The 20507-nt window shown below is 43.5% G+C and overlaps 2 protein-coding genes and 1 non-coding gene across 6 annotated transcripts in view; 1 reads left to right on the top strand and 2 right to left on the bottom strand.

Moving 5' to 3' along the window:
- Nucleotides 1-669: 669 nt before the first annotated feature.
- On the bottom strand, nt 670-741 carry TRNAC-GCA. Its single transcript has one exon. It is a non-coding gene; the product is annotated as a tRNA-Cys (tRNA).
- Nucleotides 742-1199: 458 nt separating this feature from the next.
- RAD51AP1 (RAD51 associated protein 1) lies at nt 1200-18648 on the bottom strand. Its single transcript, XM_043440526.1, has 9 exons — nt 18429-18648; nt 16455-16504; nt 14607-14748; nt 11957-12060; nt 10531-10617; nt 9665-9814; nt 7206-7364; nt 5063-5212; nt 1200-2399 (listed from the first exon to the last, which is right to left on the bottom strand). The coding sequence occupies exons 1-9, from the start codon at nt 18443-18445 to the stop codon at nt 2263-2265; spliced, it is 996 nt and encodes a 331-aa protein (XP_043296461.1). The 5' UTR covers nt 18446-18648; the 3' UTR covers nt 1200-2262.
- The window catches only part of C21H12orf4 (chromosome 21 C12orf4 homolog), a 37152-nt gene continuing 35273 nt past the window's right edge, over nt 18629-20507 (top strand). The window contains exon 1 of one of the 4 annotated variants that reach the window (XM_043440522.1): nt 18629-18977. Coding sequence is in view for 1 of the 4 variants with exons in the window: in XM_043440521.1 (XP_043296456.1) it covers nt 19125-19175 (51 nt within the window). In the remaining 3 variants the exon portion in view is untranslated. The other 3 variants (XM_043440524.1, XM_043440523.1, XM_043440521.1) reach the window with 3 other exon arrangements.

Here is a 20507-nt window from a genome sequence, read left to right as displayed (position 1 = left end):
CAGGCTGAGGAGTGTGTGTGGGTTTTAAGCAGACGGGTGTTCTCAGATTTTGTTTTAGGAAACTCCCTCTGGCTCTAATGGGTTGAAAGGAAGACAGAGCAGCTTGCTCATCAGGGCAAGGATGCCCCTTAGCAGCAGTAAGTGATGGGAGTGTCAGAGAAAGAGCGACACCTGGAAAGAGAGAGCAGGAAATGGACTAGAGCTTGCTGACCGTATGGGATGTGCAGGGAGCAAGTGCCCCAGGTCTCTCAGCTGACTGATGGTGACGCTGTGTACTAATAGGAACTACAGAGGGAAGACGCCTGGGTTGCGGGGATGTCACCGATTTAGTGATGATGTATGATCAAGGGGCCAGGCAACACAGCTGCGTCAAGAGCAAGTTCTGGGCTGAAGAGCCTGATTGGCAGCACTGTCACCTGTGACCGAGACAACTTGAAGTTACTCACGTTTTGAAAGAAAAAAGGAGCAGGGGGAAAGAATGGACTCACACGGAATATGATAGGGTGGTGAGAGCAGTGGGTGTGGGTGACACCAAACTTTTAGTGAAGTCGCTCAGTGGCGTCCGACTCTTTGCGACCCCATGGACTGTAGCTAACCAGGCTCCTATGTCCATGGGATTTTCTAGGCAAGAGTACTGGAGTGGGTTGCCATTTCCTTCTAAAGGGGATCTTCCCAACCCAGGGATCGAACCCGGGTCTCCTGCATTGCAGGCAGACGCTTTACCGTCTGAGCCACCAGGGAAAGAATAGACTCACACACAATATGACAGGGTGGTGAGAGCAGTGGGTGTGGGAGACACTGAACATTAGCAAGCCGCAAAGCAATGAGTAGGCGGGGAGAAAAGTACCCGAGTGGTGTGCTATGGCCCAGGAAATAAAGCGTGTTAAGCAGGGTCCGATGAGCAGGGTCTGTAAGACGGTGAGAAAACGTACCCTGGATTTGACACCAGAATGGTCATGAGTGTTTTACCACACACAGAGATAACAGGGTCATCAAGCTGGCCCAGGTGATTAATCAATGACATCAGTACTAGCACAGTAGAGCTCTTAGTGTTTATTGTTAAACTGCAGCATACAGAGTCCCTCAACCCCCTGTTCGTGGAAAGCATGCTTCCAGCTGGGGGCGGGGTAGGATGGGTTGGGGATGCACCACAGTATAAAATATATACCAGACAAGGAAAAATATACACAGCAGCAGTAGGCAAATGCTCAGTTTAATCATAAGTCTGAATTACTTATTTTCACATTAACATATTTCATAAACCAAGAACTAGGTATTATATACATTTTTAATGGTTAAAATTCAGAGAATTTTTATTAAAAAGTGATCAGGAGCTGGTTGAAATTTTCACTGTAAATAAAAAACATCTATTACTATTTTATTCACAGTGAACTTGTATCCAAGCTTCCTGAAGAGCTACGCTAATACAACAGGGGTGACAACTTTGACAGCCACCTGCTAAAACATGGGCTTCACATACAGTGATGACTTTAAGAAACAGCTCTTCCTCTTTCTATTTACAATAAAAAGAATAACTTTCTTTTTCTTTTGCAGAGCACTTATTTTATCATGAAATGTAGACAGAGACAGACGGATGCAATGGTATCAAGGGAAAGTGCATATCAAAACTTTTCCACTTTTATCAAAGGTTTTGACAATGAAGGCTTCATGAAATGTCACGAAATTTTATTTGCTGTAAGATAACCATCTATTAATACTCCTAGGTAGGAGACATACACTATAGTACAGCAACTGTTTTAATGTGGAAAATAATTCTGAATTCTCATTATAAAAACATTTGGCTAAAGCATGAAACATCATGGTAATAAAACTGACAGTGTAGTTGTCAGTGTAGAAACATCCCTGGGAAAAGTGGGAATCTTCCTCTTTCGAGATAAACTCTGCACACGACGTTCAGGTACCATCAACTCGACAAAGGCAGGAAGCAGCATCCTGTTACTGGCAATGAGCAGCAAGTAACGTGGACCTCCTCCGTGTCACACTGACAGCAAGGTGATTATAGTGACCGCTTATATCCACTGAGGGAGGAGAATATGCTCCTTCAGAAGGAAAGGACATTCCAAGAGAATTCACATAAACAAAACTCTTGCTGAAGTCTCAGGCAGCTTTGCAGAGAACAGTCACAAAACAGGTAGAGGTAATTTATATGACATTGAAGGATTCCTTTATATTACAATTCCCTCCTCAAATATAAACCCACTTATACAAATGAGAGCTTCTTAATCAAATATCTTCCTGTGGCTACACGCAGCTACTGGTGGAGTTTGGATGCAGAGGTTTAACCCGTGCTAAGCGGGACAGGCCAAGGCGGAGGCTCTGACTCGGAGATTTCACGGCCACTCCTGCCAGGGGGCTACGGCTGCTGCTTCCGGACATGGCTGCAAGAAAACACGTCACCTGATGCTGAGCATGTCAGACACCCTTCACAAAGATCAGTCTATGAAACAGGAGAGGCCAGCAGAAGTACGTAAAGTTGCTCAGTTGCGTCCAACTCTTTACGACCCCATGGACTGTAGCCTACCAGGCACCTCCCATGGGACTTTCCAGGAAAGAGTACTGGAGTGCGTTGCCATTTCCTTCTCCTGCTATGTAGGTTCTATCAAGTTCGAGCAAAAGAGTGGGAAGTACTAGAGAGCAGAAAGTATGTCGGACAGCAAACATCCCCAGAGGCCAATGTAATGACACCACAACTTTAAATGTGAAAACTAAATAGGAAAGTTGGGAGCAAAGAACATTGATTGTAAAGGCATTAAAAAAATGTAATTATAATTTCTAAAATAGCAAATCTAATACATTTTTAAAAATTCTGTAACTTTTACAAATACTCCTTAAAGAGTCTATTTTTCAAACAGTAAATAACTTTGATAAGTACCATTTTTCTTTATTTACACATTTCATTTATGCTACCACACTAATGGAGCGATTATTTCCATAGAGTATTAAATTTCAGAATTTATCCACATATACGTTTGTAGTTGATACGGAGTATAACCATAAAAAGTACAACTGTGTATAATTTTTTCATACAAAGGTTTTATAAACATTTCCATGAGTCTAGCCATCTGATTTATCATTCTTAATTGCATGTATGCGTCATATATTGATAAAATTCCTACAACAAACTTTTGGGTTGTTTCTAATTTTTCACCACTTTTCTATAAATGGTTATAAAAAAACTGACAACTTATTACTTTTTCTTCTTTTGAATTCTTTGTAAGAATAAATTCCCAAAAGTAGCTCTGAAATCAAAAGACAAGTTTATTTTTATGGTTCCTGTTAAGCTGTCCTATAAAAGGATTACAAATATATAATAATTACACCTGCTACCCCACAACCCAGATGCACTGGTTGACAGTTTTATTATTTTCTAGCTTGAGAGGTATAAAATTGTATTTTATCATTTTATGTTTCCTTAATTACCACTGAGATTGCCACTCTTTTCATATTTGTTTCTGGTGGTATTTCTTGGGGGCAGCGGTACGTTTATGTCCTTGGCTCATTTTCCCACTGGAGCCTCGCTGGTCTTCTCAAGTTTGTGTAAGACAGAAGACCAGCTGGCCATCTGAGAGTCAAATCCTGCTCCCAGATATATTGATTGGTTGACTTTTAAGTTCATTTTTACGAACTAGTAGATTTCCCACTGAAATGTGGATTCCTGGCTTCTCTTGAAAAGAGAAATACACGGCCCATCGTCCCAAGTGTGAACAGGCAAGGGGAGCAGGGCAGCGCGGCCTCCTTACAGAGGGCACGACGCCCGCTCACTCAAGCCTCTCCCGGCCCCGGTCCCTTGCGGCCAGCACTTGACCCGCCCCGCCTTCCACACAATGAGTCTGCAAGCACTCTGTGTTTTATGACGATGACTCTTCAGCCATCACTCCGTTATCCCTTATCTTTTGGCTTATGCTGCCTTCAAACTTCTGTAACTCATTATATCAATTCTTTAAAATTTCTTTTGTTGAGGAATCACTATTCTCAGAAGAAATAGACTTAAGAAGTACCCTTGAACTGAAACAGCATCATTATTTCAGTAAATAATCTTTCTCCTTTCCTTCTCCAGAAACTTTTTAAATCCTCCCTAAACTTAGAATTTTGAAACCAGTATACTTTAAAGATTATACAGTGCCTGCCACTGTGATGACGATGATGATGTGATAACCCATTTCAGATGATGAAATGAGGCCACAGAGAAATGAAGCGACCACAGAGTCTCAGGCCCACATCCATCTGTGAATAATCAGTCATCCTTAGGAGAGTGACCACTGTGGACCAGCCAAAGGACATCATGGAGAAGGAGGATTGGAAACCCCAGGAGACTTGGAATGACTCAGCAAAGGAGAGCAGACACGTGAAGAAAGCCATCCCAGAGGGAGGAAGCTGGACAGAAGTGCACACACAGGGTGCTGAAGGAACCAAGAACGCATCTTCCCCTCCTGGGCCGGATGCGGGGAAGTAGAGAGGGACTGGCAGGAAGTCACCACCAGTCTGGGTGTGAAATGAGCAGGGCCTGGACTAGGGTTTTAGGAATGTCAAGAAGCACGAAGGATCATGAGGCTGGGCTGTGGAGCAAGAGAAAACAAAGGGAAGCCGAGGTGTAACCATTGAAGGTCGAGTTTGCTAAATGCTGGAATTCCCGAGGTTTCTGCCACACTGCAGGGGTCAGCAGGTCTTGAGCAAAGAGATTTGTCAACAAACATTCATATGTATCAGGAATCTTAAATGCTGGTACTCTCTCACTGTAATTCTACTACTTGGAATTTATCCTAGGAAATAGCCAGGGATGTGCTCAGATTTCTAAAATAAAGGTGTCTGTGCTAATTGCAACCTTATTTATCACCATGAAGAAATAATAAACAACTTGGATGCTCAAATATAAGGGAATAACAAGTGATGAATAAATGCCGCAATTAAAAACCTTAGTTTTGAAGACTGTGTAATAATATGAGGAAGTGCTCATTCGTAACATTTACAAGAAAAAAATAACTACCTGTGGCAATTTTCCAAGTCCCTGCCCTTGAGCAGTAAATAAACACACTATACATACCTGGTGGGACCCACTTAGGTCTCTTGCTTTCTGCTGCAGGACTGCGTATCTGTGACGGCATCTTACCGGCCTCTGAAGAGACAGAACCCTTTCTTGGTGAGGACCGAGATTGTGACTTGACGGCAGCTGGAGTGCAGTCTACTGAAGTCACTTGTTTGAAAATACACATAAAACAGGGGTCACAGAGCAAGAATGACATCTAGCATGCATGTGTGAAAATTATACAGTTCCATCAGCTTATAAAAATTAAAGAAGCAGAATCGTAAATCCAGAAAACTCTCATTAATCAACATTTACAGAGGGCCTAGGAACAGCCATCCTTTCTGAGCACTTCTATGCTAGGAAGTATGGTAAGTATATCCTTTAACACTACCTTTAACCCTGAGGGCAGCTCCGATACAGAAATGACTCTCCCCACTGTCAGTTAAGGAAACAGAGAGATTAGACAGGCGGCCTGTAGTCTGAGAGCTAGTAGGCGTCTGAGCCGGAAGTGGAAACCACGTCTGAGTCCAGAGTCCACACTTGTTACTCACACAACAGTGTCCAGTCACGATGTGTCATGAGATACTGAATGTTATCAGGCTCCCGGGTCTCAGAGTGTCCTATTCCCAGGGAATGTATGGTCCCCTCACTAGACTCCGGTAGAAACGGCAGAAAAATAAAGAGATATGTACACTGCAGTGTGGTAAGAGAGGTGACAGAACCTAGAGGTGGGCCTGGGGGAACTTACAAGCCGCGTGGATCTGTACGTTTAGAAGCATCTCACAAGAGCGGTGTAAAGGCAGAGCACCTAGGTGGCTCCGTGGTGGCCCAGGTGAGAGGGGATCGGGAATGAATCGGGAATGAATGAAGCGGGAGAAAGTGGGGAAAACAGCAGAGTGGAGAGTTTTCAGTCATTAGAAAGGAGGAGGGTGCTGGAGACACGGGAATAATCAGGACTCGCAAATTCCTGTCATGGACACACTGAGAAGGAACACAGAATGGGAGTGGGTTTGGGTTTGTTTTTGATGGAGGGAGAAGTAGGATACAAAGTCTCTTCGAGACACCTCAGCAGCATCTGAGTGCCCGTGGACGTGAACACCTTCACCACATGCTCCTCCTCCTGTTACCGTCTGCACTCCCGCGGTCAGCACTGCCCCTCAGGCTTCGCTGCCAGGACGGGGATGTCCGGTATTTTGTGTTGTCCAACACATTGGTAGCCACAAGCCACAGTCAGGTGGGCACTTGGAATGTGGCAGCAAAGCCAAGAAACTGACTTTCAAACTGTACCTAATTTTAATTATCTTAAATGTGATGGAACTACTTTGGCTAGTGGCTACTGTATTGGATACCTCAGCTCTTACAATTTTCTCTACCAAGGGAAAAATTACGGGACTCTATCAGTACTTAGTTCTCATTTCTCAGCAGTACTTGGCACCAGTACTCAGCACTGATCTGTTCAAGGGGAGGTGAGACAAAGGCCATCCTTAGCAATGGGGTCTGAACAATAGTTTCAAATACTATACATATATTAAACAACTAAGACGTAAAAACTCTATCAGTAAGAAAAACAAATCAGGTTTAAGGAAGTTATACTTTACAGTAATCTATTAATGTATCATGAACTCACAAACATCCCAACTTCTTTCACACAAGAAACAACTATTCCACGTTCAGGTTGTCACTAGTTTCAGAAGCTGTCTTGTAAAACTGGTTTCTTCTAACTAAATCCATTCTAAAGAAACCAAAGGGCCCTAAACACAGGCAGAAAGGTTCTCCCCTCCAAGACCGGTCATGTGCGACAGCAGCAAATGAGATGCGCCACCTCCCCGTTCAATCGCTTGGAGAAAATGTGTCTAATGGACGGATCCAGGCTCTGCATGGAGAAAGCTGGGGCTAGTTCCAGCCATCGCTTAGCCGTGAGAATCCAACCCGTGGTCTGACCTCTGAGAGCCTCAGTTTTGTGGCTGTGAGATGCAGGGGACGGGAACTGCTCAGGGCCCCCTCGGCCTTCTGCCCGCCCCACCGCGGCCTGCCGTCCTCCCCGGGCTGTGACGAGAAAGGAACACCCCACAGGTTAGGGAGACTAAGGGCAGAGTGGGGAAGCACTCTAAGGAGAGCAGGCCCATGTCCGGCATGAAGGACGTGTGAGGGACTGGCTTACCCCCAGCACCACGCTTGGGTTTAGGCTTCTCCTTCTTTTCGGCTGGAGGTTTCGCCTTTACTTCTTTCCGTTTGGTTTCTTTAATTTTACTTTTTCTCACGGTGAAGCTTTCATCGTCTTCACTCCCACTAAAATCAGAGTCATCCTCAGAGTCTTCACCTGAAACAGATCACACCTCTGCTGGAAGATGCGGGGCTTCCGGGGCCCCAGCGTCACCTTCCACACACACATCCCCGTCCCCCCAGTGTCATGCCGTCTCCAGGGGCCGAACAAGGCACGGTGCGTGGGTGTGCATCCGGGCCCCTCACTTACGTGTCCTTGACCTCAGACAGGCCCCTGACATCACTGTGCCTCAGTTTCCCATGGATAAGATGGGGAGGACCCTACTGCCTCCACCACGGGGCTCTTGTGCAGACTGAGTTAATACAGGTAATAAACACACTTCCTAGGTGATGCTCTGCTCTGCCTACGGTGTCACTCGTGTCTGAGAGCACAGAACGTGTGGCTGCCTGGCTCCCGGTGGGGTCAGCGGATGCCTGGCTTGAATCCCCGTCGTAAAGATGCTCAATCAACCTCTCGCTGATGGCCTCTGCCTAAACCAACTATGTCATTATGATCTCAAACTGTGATGTCCTTATCTGTCATTCTTCCCACACTAACACAATTTTAAAAACAGATGATCAACCCACGTGGTCACATAACAGTTACCGGGTTATACAGAATTTACTATATAAGGCCAGCAGATTGCATGAAGGCTGCTATCAATATAAATAGCACCTGGCAAAATCAAGTAATTATTTCTGGAGTCCCAAGAGGATCTGGATTTGGGAAGGCAGGTGGTAGAGAAGCTTCTCTAGAATTTCAGAACAGAGTCCAGGAGGCACGGCTTCCTGTAAGCTCAACAGCCATGGCATTTTACGTATTCTCTTTTGGCTTGAGGGGACCGACTATAGGACAGGCTAGGACTCTATGTACATAAACTGGAGGGGCAGCGACAGGACACCCAGAATCCCAAGCATCAGCATCTCCTCCTGGGCAATCTAAAAACCTAGACACTGGGTTATGGATTTGGGAGAGCTTTATATGTCCTTAGGAGAAGCCTTGATTCTCTCCTTTTCACTTTTCTTTCCCTACTGAAGGTCACAAAAGGTGCTTTCTCTCATCTAGGGTGAGCCGATGCAGAGGGAAATTCTGAAAGGTCACTTAAAGAAGGGACCCTGCTCCAGATAATGCGGGCTGTCTGAGATGATTCCAGCAGCACATTCAAGTATAATAAACCATCAGCTGAGGGGATAGGAGAGGGAGCCATTCTCAGCTTAGGGCAGAAGAAAATAAACTGGCTGTACCGCTCCTTGAAGTACACCGATCAAGACAGGGAACACGGGTGTTCTTCCATGGTAGGTAAAGCAGGCTTGGACGGGGATCCAAAGGGGATTCTGGACCCACAGGACAGTGTGGACTTGTGCTCTCTTGGGGTGGGGGACTCAGAAGGAGTCAGGAGGCTGGGAGGAGGGAGACTGTGCATGAAGCATCCACAGCACAGGCTGGATGGTGGTCACCACCTCCCCCCGACAAGCTGCCCCCCCGGAGGCCAAAAGGATTGTTCTTGGGGCTGGACCACATGGCGTTTGATGGAAAGCACAGCCACACGGGGAGTTTGGGGGGGACTGTAACAATGCAGCGAGAAAAACCAAACCAGCTCTCAAAGAACTGAAAAAGAGACAGTCTTTTTGGTCCACAAGTGAGGCAAGAAGACAAAGGATACTTCTCGGAATCTATGAATTCTTAAGTATCTACTAGTACATAAACCATCAACACTTGACACCTCAGATCTTGGTTTTCTGTCTGTGTCCCCACCCTCAAAGGTAAGCTCTAGTGTCAAGAACACAGCATCCAAAATAGAAACCCAAATATGTGCTGAATAAATGTGGATGAACAACCCCAATATACACACATACAAACATATATATGTACCACATCTCCTTTAATCCCTTCATCTACTGACGGGCCCTTAGGTTGCTTCCGTCTCGTGGCTATTGTAAATAACGCTGCAGTGAACACAGCGGGCATATATCTTTTCTCATCACTGTTCCTGTTTTCTTCAGATAAATACCTAGGAGTGGAACTGCTGGATTGTAAGGCAGTTCCATTTTTACTTCTTTGAGAAATCTTTAATGTCATTGAGCTCTTGTGTATGTACTTGCCTGTTCTGTGGTCTGTGGCCTTTCCATCAGTCAGAAGTGCTATTTCACCCCTAAATGCTACTCATTTTTCAAGGCACAGCTTAAAGTTCACCTCCGGATAAAGCTTTTCCGCCAAAGGCATAGCTGAATTTAACTGTCCTGTGTTCCTCAAATTTGCACAGCCAACGCTCAGCAGTGTTCTGCATATAGCAGCAGTCTCCGGGAACTTCTGACTGACTCTCCATAGGGTGGAGCTTGAGTGAGGCCATAACCTACCAGTTGCAAAGTCTGGCTCAGAGTCATCAGCTCCATCGTCATCACTGTTTTCCAAGAGAATCTTCCTCTGCTGGACCACGGCTTGGGAGGCTGCCTTCCTTCTCTGTGGAGTGTCCTGAGAATCATCCTCCTCAGTGATTTTATCTAGATCTTCAGGACATTAAAAAAAAAAAAAAAAGAAAGTTTTTGTGCCAGGTAACATCTAAAGAGGGGCTTCCCAGGTGGTTCAGTGGTAAAGAATCCATGTGCCAATGCAGGAGACCTGGGTTTGATCCCTGGGTCAGGAAGATCCCCTGGAGAAGGGAATAGCTACCCACTCCAGTATTCTTGCCTGGAGAATCCCAGAGACGGAGGAGTCTGGTGGGGTGTAGTCCACAGGGTTGCAGAGTCAGACACATCTGAGCGACTAAACAACATCATCTAACGAACTGCAAAGCAGACTTCCGTTACACCTGCTTTTCTAAAAAATCTGCCCAGCTGCATCCTTCCTGTGCTTCCAGTAACAGACCACAGAGCCCAGTCTGGTCAATACAGTACATCAGTCTCCTGGCAGCAGTCTGAGTGAAGCATAAGTCCAAGACCCAAATTAAGAGTCTTTCCCCAAGAGTTTTCATGCTGAACTGGGAAGATGCAGCCCCTTTCTTCAGGGTTCAACTGCTGTCAACTAGAAGTCAGGGGCAGTCATGACCCCACACCAGGGAAGGAACCAGGTCTTCAGTGAAAGACTGAATACAGAAAGAGACGAAGAGGTAAAGAGAACCTTCACAAATGTGAAGACCTTGGTTCTAGTTTTAGTTCAAGAATTTAAGTAAGAGTTAGAAAAATGATGATGGAAAAAATAAATATTATTAGTATAAAAAACTTACCTAAATAATCACTGGCTACACTGCAGTTGGAGACATGAGGAGACTTACTCGGTGCTTCTGTTTCCCTCTTGCCGTGTTTGTCAAAGCCTGGATATCAGGGAGAAGGAACGTGCAGATGCACCCTAATCAACCAGGGGCTAGAAGCAGGAAGAGAAGCGCTAAAATCTGACAGCGTTTAGATACAGACACATGAACCAAACTCAAACTAGCACACTGATTTGACTTGGCAAAACTACTCTAAGATTACGACTTTCAGCTCTGAAATCACGCAAACTTTAATGGGACCTAAGTTCAAATTCAGGCTCTTAAATTAGCTACATACCAGGGGGAGGCTGCTTATCCTTTACAAGACTTAATTTCCTCATCCATAGGGAGACATAGAAACAGGGTAGGGATTAAATGAGGCTCCTGTGGGGAATTAGATGTTGGCTGAATGTGGAAACTACTTATTGTGGTGCCCAGCACATAGGAAACAGTTCATAAATGTTAACTATCATCCCTGTGTAGGCAGATCTGTGCTTTTACTAATGTAAATACTCTTCAATCATTATTATAACTTTAAAATGATCTAGAGTATTGATCCTAATGCTATGGAATACATGACTCTCAGAGAAGGAAATCCTGTTACACATGTCACAATCTTTTATAGGAAAGAGATTTTCATTTTCTCAATTTTAGGTGTAAGACAATTCTCTTAAGTTTCTTTGATAAAGGCCCCTCTAATCAAAACTATCTCATTGATTGTCAAACAGCAGGCACTATTGACTTAAACATCTTTACCCTTTAAATAAGGGAATGTGTTTAAAATAACCTCCAACAAAAAAGAAGTTAGGCCAAAGTAGTTTAATTCAGAAAGCATTTTAGCAACATGAATGTTTTTTCCAAGAATAATGATTTCTGCCTCTCCAGGATATCAATATTGCCATCTGCTTCCTAGTTGTCAGAAAAATCAAAGAAGAAAAATCTACAGAAAAAGTCAGCAGTCATAAACCTATTAAGTCTACTGAGCTTGCTCACCAAATTAGTACTTTTACCTTTCTGAGTAAATAAAAATTACCACCATTAGATGACGCTTAACTAATTGCAATTTGGAGAGAAAGGAAGTGGGCCGTTAGGATGTAGAGGTCAATTTATTAGACCAAGAAATTACATTTTCACTGAGTACGAAGACGAACTTTGGATCCAGGGTCACAGTCCATGTCCTCAAGTGGACCCTGAGTGTTGGGCAGAGAGATATTTGTGTGTGGAGGAGAGTTATGTGATGGAATAAGCAACTAATCCAGCAGTACCCTCTGCAAACTGCTCATTTTATAGTCCAAAGTATTAAAAGTACATCCTTCCCCCTGTACAAGCTCATCCAAAGAAATGATTACAAAAGGGGTAAGAAGGTTTCAAAGATAATTACAGAAGATAAAGTTACGCTTGCCTTGAGACTGCTCCACATCAATGGTGACGGCTGGAACCTCCTTCACCGACAAAGCCAGTGCGACCTCGAGGTCTCTCTGGTAGAGTTTGTCGTCCAAAGCCATCCTAAAACACACATAAATACTAATGAGCTTTTAAACTATCAGTCTCAACTAAACAGCAAACCTTGAGAGAGGTTAGCTGAGAGTTTCCAACAGCAGGAAGATGTTTTTACACAATGATCATTATCATAACGGACTTTAACATTCCACCTCCTGAAATTTAAGTGTCATGTTGGACCCAGCAGAACAGAATAGACAGGGGCAGTGGGTGACGGTGTCTACGTCATTGTGGCGTCTCTTCCTCACCACCAGCCCTGTCCATGTGCGAAGCACCTGCCCAAGTGACAGCAGACGTGAGTGAAACATCATTTCTGCTTAGGAATCTTCCTTGACCTCAGCCACACCTCCTTAGGCAGCTATTACAGCTCCTATATTCAACTGAAATTACTCTCGCTCTCTCTCTCTCTCTCTCTCTCTCTATATATATATATATATATATATATATTTTTTCTTTTTAAACATCTTCTCTGCCCAATCTGGATTCTGACAAGTATTTCAGTAAGCACTTACTCTGCGTGAGGAACTGCACTAGACAGGACACTAGAAGTGCCCTCAGAGTCTGCAGTTAATGAGGAGGTAGGAAAGAAAGTCCTGGAATAATTATCCCAGGTAAACAGATTATCATGCCTTCTGTTCAAGGTGGTCAAGAGTGCTCCAGTGTTTAAGAAGGGAATGCAAAAAGACAGACAGAAAAGGTTACATAAAGGAGATGTTGAGATGCACCTCGAAGGATTTAGTATTTTTTAAAATAATAAGTTTTATTGAGATATGTCACGCAGTGTAAAATGCAGCCTTTGAAGCCTACAATTCAGCAGTTTTTAGTATATTCAGAGAGCTGTGAAGCTACCACCACTATTAATTTCAGAACATTTTCAACATCCCAGAAAGAAACTGCATACCCACTAGCTGTCAGCCCCCATTCTCCCTCCACAGCATCTGGCAAGCGCTAATCTACGTGCTGTTTCCATGGACTTGTCTGTCCCAGGTTTTCCATGTTAATATTAATGGAATCACATAAAATGTGGCCTTTCGTGCTTGGCTTCTTTGGCTCACCATGATGTCCTCAAGGTCCGTCCATGTTGTGGCATGTATCAGGACTTCATTTATTTTCATTGCTGAATAAGGTTCCACTGTGTGGGTATACTGCATTTTATTTAACCAGTCATTAATCGACAGGCATTTGGATTACTTACATTTCACTTTTGGCTATTTTGATTAGTGCTCCTATGAATATCTGGGTACAGGTTTTTGTGTGGGCAGAGTTATTTCTCTTGGGCATATACCTAGCTGGGTCGTATAATAACTCTACACTTTGGGACACTGCTACTCTGTTTTCCAATGAGGGTGCACCATTTTATATTCCCAGCAGCAATGCATGAGGGTTTCCATTTCTCCACAGCCTCCTCAACACTTGCTACTATCTGTCTTTCTGCTTCCAGCCATTCTTGAGGGTGTGACATATGATCTCACCGGGGTTTTGATTTGTATTTCCCTGACGGCTGCGGATGGTGAGCATCTTTTCATGTGTTTATTGGCCATTTGTATATATTCCTTAAAGAAATGTCTATTCAAGTCCTTGGCCCATTTCTAAATTGGGTCATGATCCTTTGTAGTGTTGGGTTGTAAGAGTTCCCTATATATTCTAGATGCAAGTCCCTAATGGATCATATGATTTGCAAATCTTTTTTCCCATCCATTGGTTTTTTTTAAACTATATTTTAAAGATAGTACAAGAAGCTCAAAAACAAAGAATCAAAAGTGAAGGGAATGACGTGGGGTAAGCTTCTCTGTGTTAAGCAAGTTTCCTCATACTACTGGAGCAGTGAAGCATCACACGTGCCACGTTCCACTTGTCAGAATCCCTCCTCAGCCGCCTCCTCTCCACACTGCAAGTCTGGGGCCTCTCAGGGATTCCTCCCCTCCATCTCCCCCACTGCCTCCAAGTACTACCTAATGGAACTCCAAGATTAGTTTGAAACTACAGGTCTTTCTCACTGCTGGACAAAACTCAGTAAGATAAAGTGAAAATATTTTTTATCTGTAGAGAAATACACGGTTTCACTTTTTTTTTTTCCTGGTTTTCCTGAGCTACCTACAGTTAACATCCAGCACCGTGAAAGTTTCAGGTGTGCGGCACAATGATGTGGCTCATATACATCATCAAATGATGACAAGTTTAGGGACCATCCATCATCTCATTGAGAAATGTGGCTTTGAAATTTATAAACTGTCCTGACAGACGTAACTTTAAACAAAGTAGCCTTTTAAGACCTGAGGAGTTCAGAGCCAGGTGTAAGGTCTCCTTGTAAGGGCAAGGTACACCTTGTAAACTTGGTGATTATGACTTAAATGGTTACTTCCTTATGCATTCATGAACCTAAAGCAGTTCAGAAAGCCAGAGGGGATTCGTGGTACATTCCTGTTCTCCTACGTGAATTAAATAAGACCTGTGATTCTGATCAAGTTCTAATTTAGACCAAGAGTTTGAATTTATCTCTTTTAGATTAACATATCTAATGTCATATATTCACTGTATGTCTTACCTCTCACCTTTTTTTAGGGGTTTTCTCTTGTAGTGGGATGTCTTTTTCCTGGAGATTCTTCACCTTAGGTTCTGGTTTTTCTAGTTTCAACTCCTTTTGTGTTGTTCTGGATTTCTTATTTAACGGTGCGGTTGCAGGAACAAAATCATCTATTTATGCAAGAATTAAAAATAAAAGAACATGTGAAATTGCTTTTCCTAAGGAAAACATAAGGTAAACTTACTTTCTTGGTAGTTGAGAGTCATTACTATGTGTGTTCAAGTTTTAAAGATAAGCAAACTGTTTGTTTTCCATAATCTAAAAAATATAGTTGGTATACTGTCTTTATTCTCACTCGAGCTTTTCACTTTGTTTTAGTGACTTTTTTAAAAAAAGAAAAAATCCATCTGTCAAAAACTAACTCCCTGAAAAACTACAAGGGCCACTAAGCTAGCATATGTAAGTGGCAAAGAAAAAAATGATTAGTTAAAAACCTCTAAAACCATTAGAAAAATCAATAAAATTCCCTGTATAATTTTATCATATTGACAAGTGGAAGAAAATTATTTTTATGGAAATTTCATAATGCAGCCAAATACTTTCTTTCAAAGACCCGTTCAGTACAGTTCAGTCACTCAGTCATGTCTGACTCCTTGCAACCCCATGGACTGCAGCACACCAGGCTTCCCCGACCATCACCAACTCCCAGAGCTTGCTCCAACTCATGTCTATCAAGTTGGTGATGCCATCCAACCATCTCATCCTCATTACCTTTCCTAAAACAACAATCAAGCTAAATAAAGTAAGAAGCATCAGAACCTGGATGAAGAGAAAGTAGCTCCTACTTAGGACTTTACAGTAGCAGCCTTTACAGTGGTATCATCACCGTAAGAGCCCTCCTACGATCCCACCACAGTAACTTTATTTTTGGCAAAGGGATGTTGTTTTCCAGTCCATTCTGTTTGCATGGGTTTTTCTGTTCTACCATCCTCAGAACTGAGGTGGTTCTTCTGTTGACACTCAACGTAAAACCACTGCTCTAACTTTCAAACGCATACATGACGTGTATGCATACCTTCGAGGTACTCACAGTCTGATTCATGGACCTTCCCATTTATCGACAAGTGTTTTATGCTTCTCCACATAGAAATACAATAATCTGTGACTTTTCCCCCACCTCCACACCAAAGTTTCCAGAATACAACCAGCAGTTTATACCTATTTTGCAACAGACTGATGACAAGAGTAAAAAGCTAGAAAGTCATGTTCTATACTCTTCTCTCCCAAGTCTTAGACACATCTAAGACTGGGCTCCAGGCAAAAACAGATTCCTTCAAACCAAGGGATTACTTAACATTTGACTCCCAGAAAACTCCAGAAGTCTAAGAAAGAAACACAAAACTTACTTTGAAGTATAATGTAACCTAACACCATGTTTCTCAAAGTTTTTGACCAAAGTTCTCTTAAGAGCAAAGACAAGTACATATGTAACACAATAGGGTAAAGCTTAAGCTTGAACTTCCTTCAGGGGCTTGCTTTGCTCTATCATTAATGGGGATTTTACATTATATTCTGCAACACATCTGCATATCTGAAAGATATGGGGAACCTGGATCTAGAGTAGTTTAGACCTGAAAAATCATTTCTCCTGGCCCTGTGTGGTTATGATTTATGCCAATAATAATTCTTGTCAGTGTAGTGATCAGCATAATTATCCTAAATGCTAAGAAAATTATTTCCCCAGACCTTCCTCATATACAGTTGGTACAACCATGTCTTAGCCATACACATACACACCCCACATACACATTATATCCTATAAACTAAGGAAATAAATTATCAAATCTTTAATGAAGAAATAAGATGCTCTACTTACCATCACTATCAGAATCCTCAAACTGGGAGTAATTGACTGGCTTCTTATGCCTGTGACCAAGACAGAAATTTTATTTATACAAATGTCAATTTCTCACCTCCATTTTTTAAGGCCATTAATACTCTTGAGTAAATAAAAATGTTTGGATTCCCTTAAGCACATATAAATTAAAAACATGATTTGCATTTTATGCAAAGATATAACATTGTTATACTTGATAAGGAAAAAAATTCAGATAATAAAGTAGGAATAATCAATATAATTAACACGAAGTTTATACACTGTTTAATTGCCATTGGGCATTTAGAAGTTCTTGTTGTATGTATTCTTTTGTTTTATATATGAATTCTGATGTATTAAATTACCAACTTCCTGATACTGAAAGCCATTTTCTTTTATCTCTTCCAGTGTTAATTCATGCTCACTATGGTGCTGCTGCTGCTGCTGCTGCTAAGTCGCTTCAGTCATATCCGACTCTGTGTGACCCCATAGATGGCAGCCCACCAGGCTCCTCTGTCCCTGGGATTCTCCAGGCAAGAATGCTGGAGTGGGTTGCCATTGCCTTCTCCAATGCATGCATGTATGCTGTCACTTCAGTCGTGTCCAGCTCTGTGTGACCCTATGGACAGCAGCCCACCAGGCTCCGCCATCCACAGGATTCTCCAGACAAGAATACTGGAGTGGGTTGCCATTTCCTTCTCCATGGCTCACCATGCAATAGACATTTAAAACATGGTGAGTCTGAGAAACAGCCTCAGGCATGGAAAACAAACTTCGGATTACCAAACGGGAAAGGTGGTGGGAGGGATAAATTAGGAGTTCGGGATTAGCACATACAAACTATTATATACAAAACAGATAGACAAAAAGTTTATACAACACAGGGAACTATATTCAATATCTTGTAATAAACCATAATGGAAAAGAATACATATATGTATGTGTGTGTATACACAGATATGTTTTATATACATAAAACATATATATAAACTGAATCACTTTGCTGTACACCAGAGACACAAGATTATAGATAACTACACTTCAAAAAAGTTTTTAATGAAAATTAAAATAAGGTTTTCCTTCCTGTCACTCTCTCACACTGCCATGTTTATTTTCAGCCCCTTAGAATGCAATCTCCAGCACCTAAATATATGGATATATACCTAGTAAATACATACTTCCAGCGCAGAAGTAAGTATATTCGAAACCCTACTAAATGAATGGCTGACCCTAGGTCTCCATGGTGCTCGACTGAGGTAAAGTAGAGGAAGAATTTCCAACAGCACTTGGTGGAAAACACAGAGGATCTGGCGCCAGCTGGCTTAGATTTGCTTGTTACCCAGCAACTTACTAGCTGTATGATTCAGGCAAACTGACTTTCAGGTCCAGGTTTAAACTGATAAAATGAGAAGACCTAAACTTTCTATCTGAAAGAAGTATAGTGACCAACAAATGAATTAGCAGGCCATCTGATGCAAAGAACTGACTCATCTGAAAAGACCCTGATGCTGGGAAAGATTGAGGGCAGGAGAAGGGGACGACAGAGGCTGATATGGTTGGATGGCATCACCGACTCAATGGACCTGAGTTTGAGTAAACTCTGGAGTTGGTGATGGGCAGGGAGGCCTGGCGCGATGCCGTCCATGGGGTCGCAAAGAGTCGGACACGACTGAGCCACTGAACTGAACTGAGGAGCTCAGTAAAATGCAAAGCGTAATCAGGTCTTAGTTGAACGGGGTGGGTAAAAGAAACAGCAGGAACGGTCAAGGACGCCCAAGAGAAGGAAACGGCTAGGTTGACAGGACCCTTCCTAGGAGCGGGAGCTCTCACTGGAGGCCGGAGTGTTTCCCTGTTCGTCCCACTATCGCCACCCTGGGTCCTCGGGCCCTTCTCTCCATCCCGTGCAGGTAACGCGGCCTACAGCGTCTTCCTGACCTTCCTCTCCACCCTCGCCGGATTCCATGAGCTACTCACCTCGCAGGCCGCACCATGGTCCCCTCCGAGGCTGGAAACCTGCAGCTCTCAGGCTCTAGCAGGCAGCCGCCACGGCAGTTCCAATTCCCGCCCAAAATCAAACCCTGAGCGTTCCGCCTATCCTGCGGCTCGCCAATCCTCGCCAGCCATTCCGGCTGCCGCGCATGCGTTCTGAGAAGAGCGCGTTAGTTCACGCCCTCCCCAAGCACCGCCCTTCCGCTTCCGGTCTGCCAGAGCTGAGATTGTGTTTCGCCGCTTCAGTTTCGTAACGAGAGTTGTCTCTGCGCGGTCTCCAAAATGCACAATATTAGTATAAATACACCTTCCGACACGTTTTAAATGATTAAAAGTAGGTAGAATGGAACAAGGGAACATTTATACCGAGGAATTTTCCACGAGGTGCCAGGAAAGAGGAAAATGCTTGGAAGAATCTGCCGTAGCGGATCTTACGACTGTAAAAACAAGGCAGCAGTCAGCTGATGGGCCGAGGGCCAAGGCCGGTGGTCAGGACCCGTACTGCGGACAGCTGGGAACTCGGAACTAGAAGAGGTGAGCTCGTGACCGGAGCAAGGAAGCTCCCTCGGGCCGGAACCCTCGAGTCGGGGGCCTGGTCCCCTCACTCGGCTGGGACTTCTCGGCGCGACAGTCTGCCCTCCCTTCCCTGACTCAGCTCGCCTTTTCCCATCCCATTGTTGTATGGAAATCTTCCTTGATTTCAGCGCTCGGGAGGGTCCAAGTGGCTCTGTGGTAATCCGGGTGGCTTTTAATCCCTGGATGGGAAGGATCCCCTGGAGGAGGAAATGGCAACCCACTCCAGTATTCTTGCCTGGAGAATCCCATGGACAGAGGAGCTGGCCGGTTACCTTCCCTGGGCTTGCAAAGAGTGGAGCACGGCTGAGCACACCCAGGCACGCAGGCAGTAATAACAAACCGGGGAGAAATAACTAAAGTATCAATTTTTTGAGACACAATTCTAAAGAGCTAATCAACTGAAACCAGAGCTATTGGTTTTGGTTTTCCTAGAATATTGACTGTAAACAAAATGAGACCATGAGCCCATATTCAATTAATTTTCAGTTCCCTGCAAAATGTTCCTTTACTGCCTCTGTCTGCCTCATGTGTACTTAGCAGCCTTTGATTTTTAAAAACTGATATGTTCTTATATAAAAGCTTCTTTCATTATTATTTTTACCAGCTTCCATTTACTGGTCATGTTTTGTTTACCAGATGCTTCGTATTTATTATTTGATTAAGCATGAAGACAGTCCTACAAGTTAAAAGGTTTCCTGGGGCATGTCTAGCCTGAGACATGGCCAAGGAAAGAAGAGCAGTAAGCATGCTCTGGGCAAAGGAAAAACATTCAGGAAGGTTGGAAGTCGAAAGAGAGGTTTGGTATTGAAAGAGGTTCAGTGTGGCTGAAAATAAAGTTTGTCAGTTTGTGTGTTGGAGAGGAGGGGGGTTCAGCTCCCCAAAGAAGAGTCTGGAGGTATAAGCAGGGGCGAAAAATTGTTAAGGAATTTGTACTGTATCCTAAAAGCAATGGAATATCAGAAGGATTTTAAGCAGATAATCAGCATGACCAGATATGCACTTGAAAAAGATTACTCTGACTTCAGTGTAGAGAATAGTGTGAAAACTGATTTGATTGGGGAATGCTTAGGAATCGGACTCCTGTTTGGGGGCTAATAAGGAAATCTTCAATTGAGGTATTCTTTCTGACTAGATTTTTTCTTTCCCAGCAGTTTCCCATTTTGCTTTGTGGTCTATCCTGTATATTTTCTCCCCATATAGAAATCTTTCCAGCACCATCTCCCTTCCCTCCACCCCTCAATCAGATCTTAGGTCCACAGTCTCTAAGGTCTTCAAGATGCCCCGACCCCTGATCTGTTTCTTTGACTTTGTATTCACCGACTATTTCATGAACTATATCTGGCTACCGTGCATCTCTTCCAAAGAGTCCTCTCTGTTCTCTGCATGATCCTTACCGATTTGTTAGAACTCTACCTAGGAATCTTGGCTTCCCAGGTGGTTCAGTGCTAAAGAATCCACCTGTAGTTCGATCAAGTTCGATCCCTGGGT

This window comes from Cervus canadensis, chromosome 21 (assembly GCF_019320065.1).
Source record: "Cervus canadensis isolate Bull #8, Minnesota chromosome 21, ASM1932006v1, whole genome shotgun sequence".
NCBI lineage: Eukaryota > Metazoa > Chordata > Mammalia > Artiodactyla > Cervidae > Cervus > Cervus canadensis.
The sequence above is the reverse complement of the archived record's forward strand: the minus strand, read 5'-3'. Positions and strand labels throughout refer to the sequence as shown.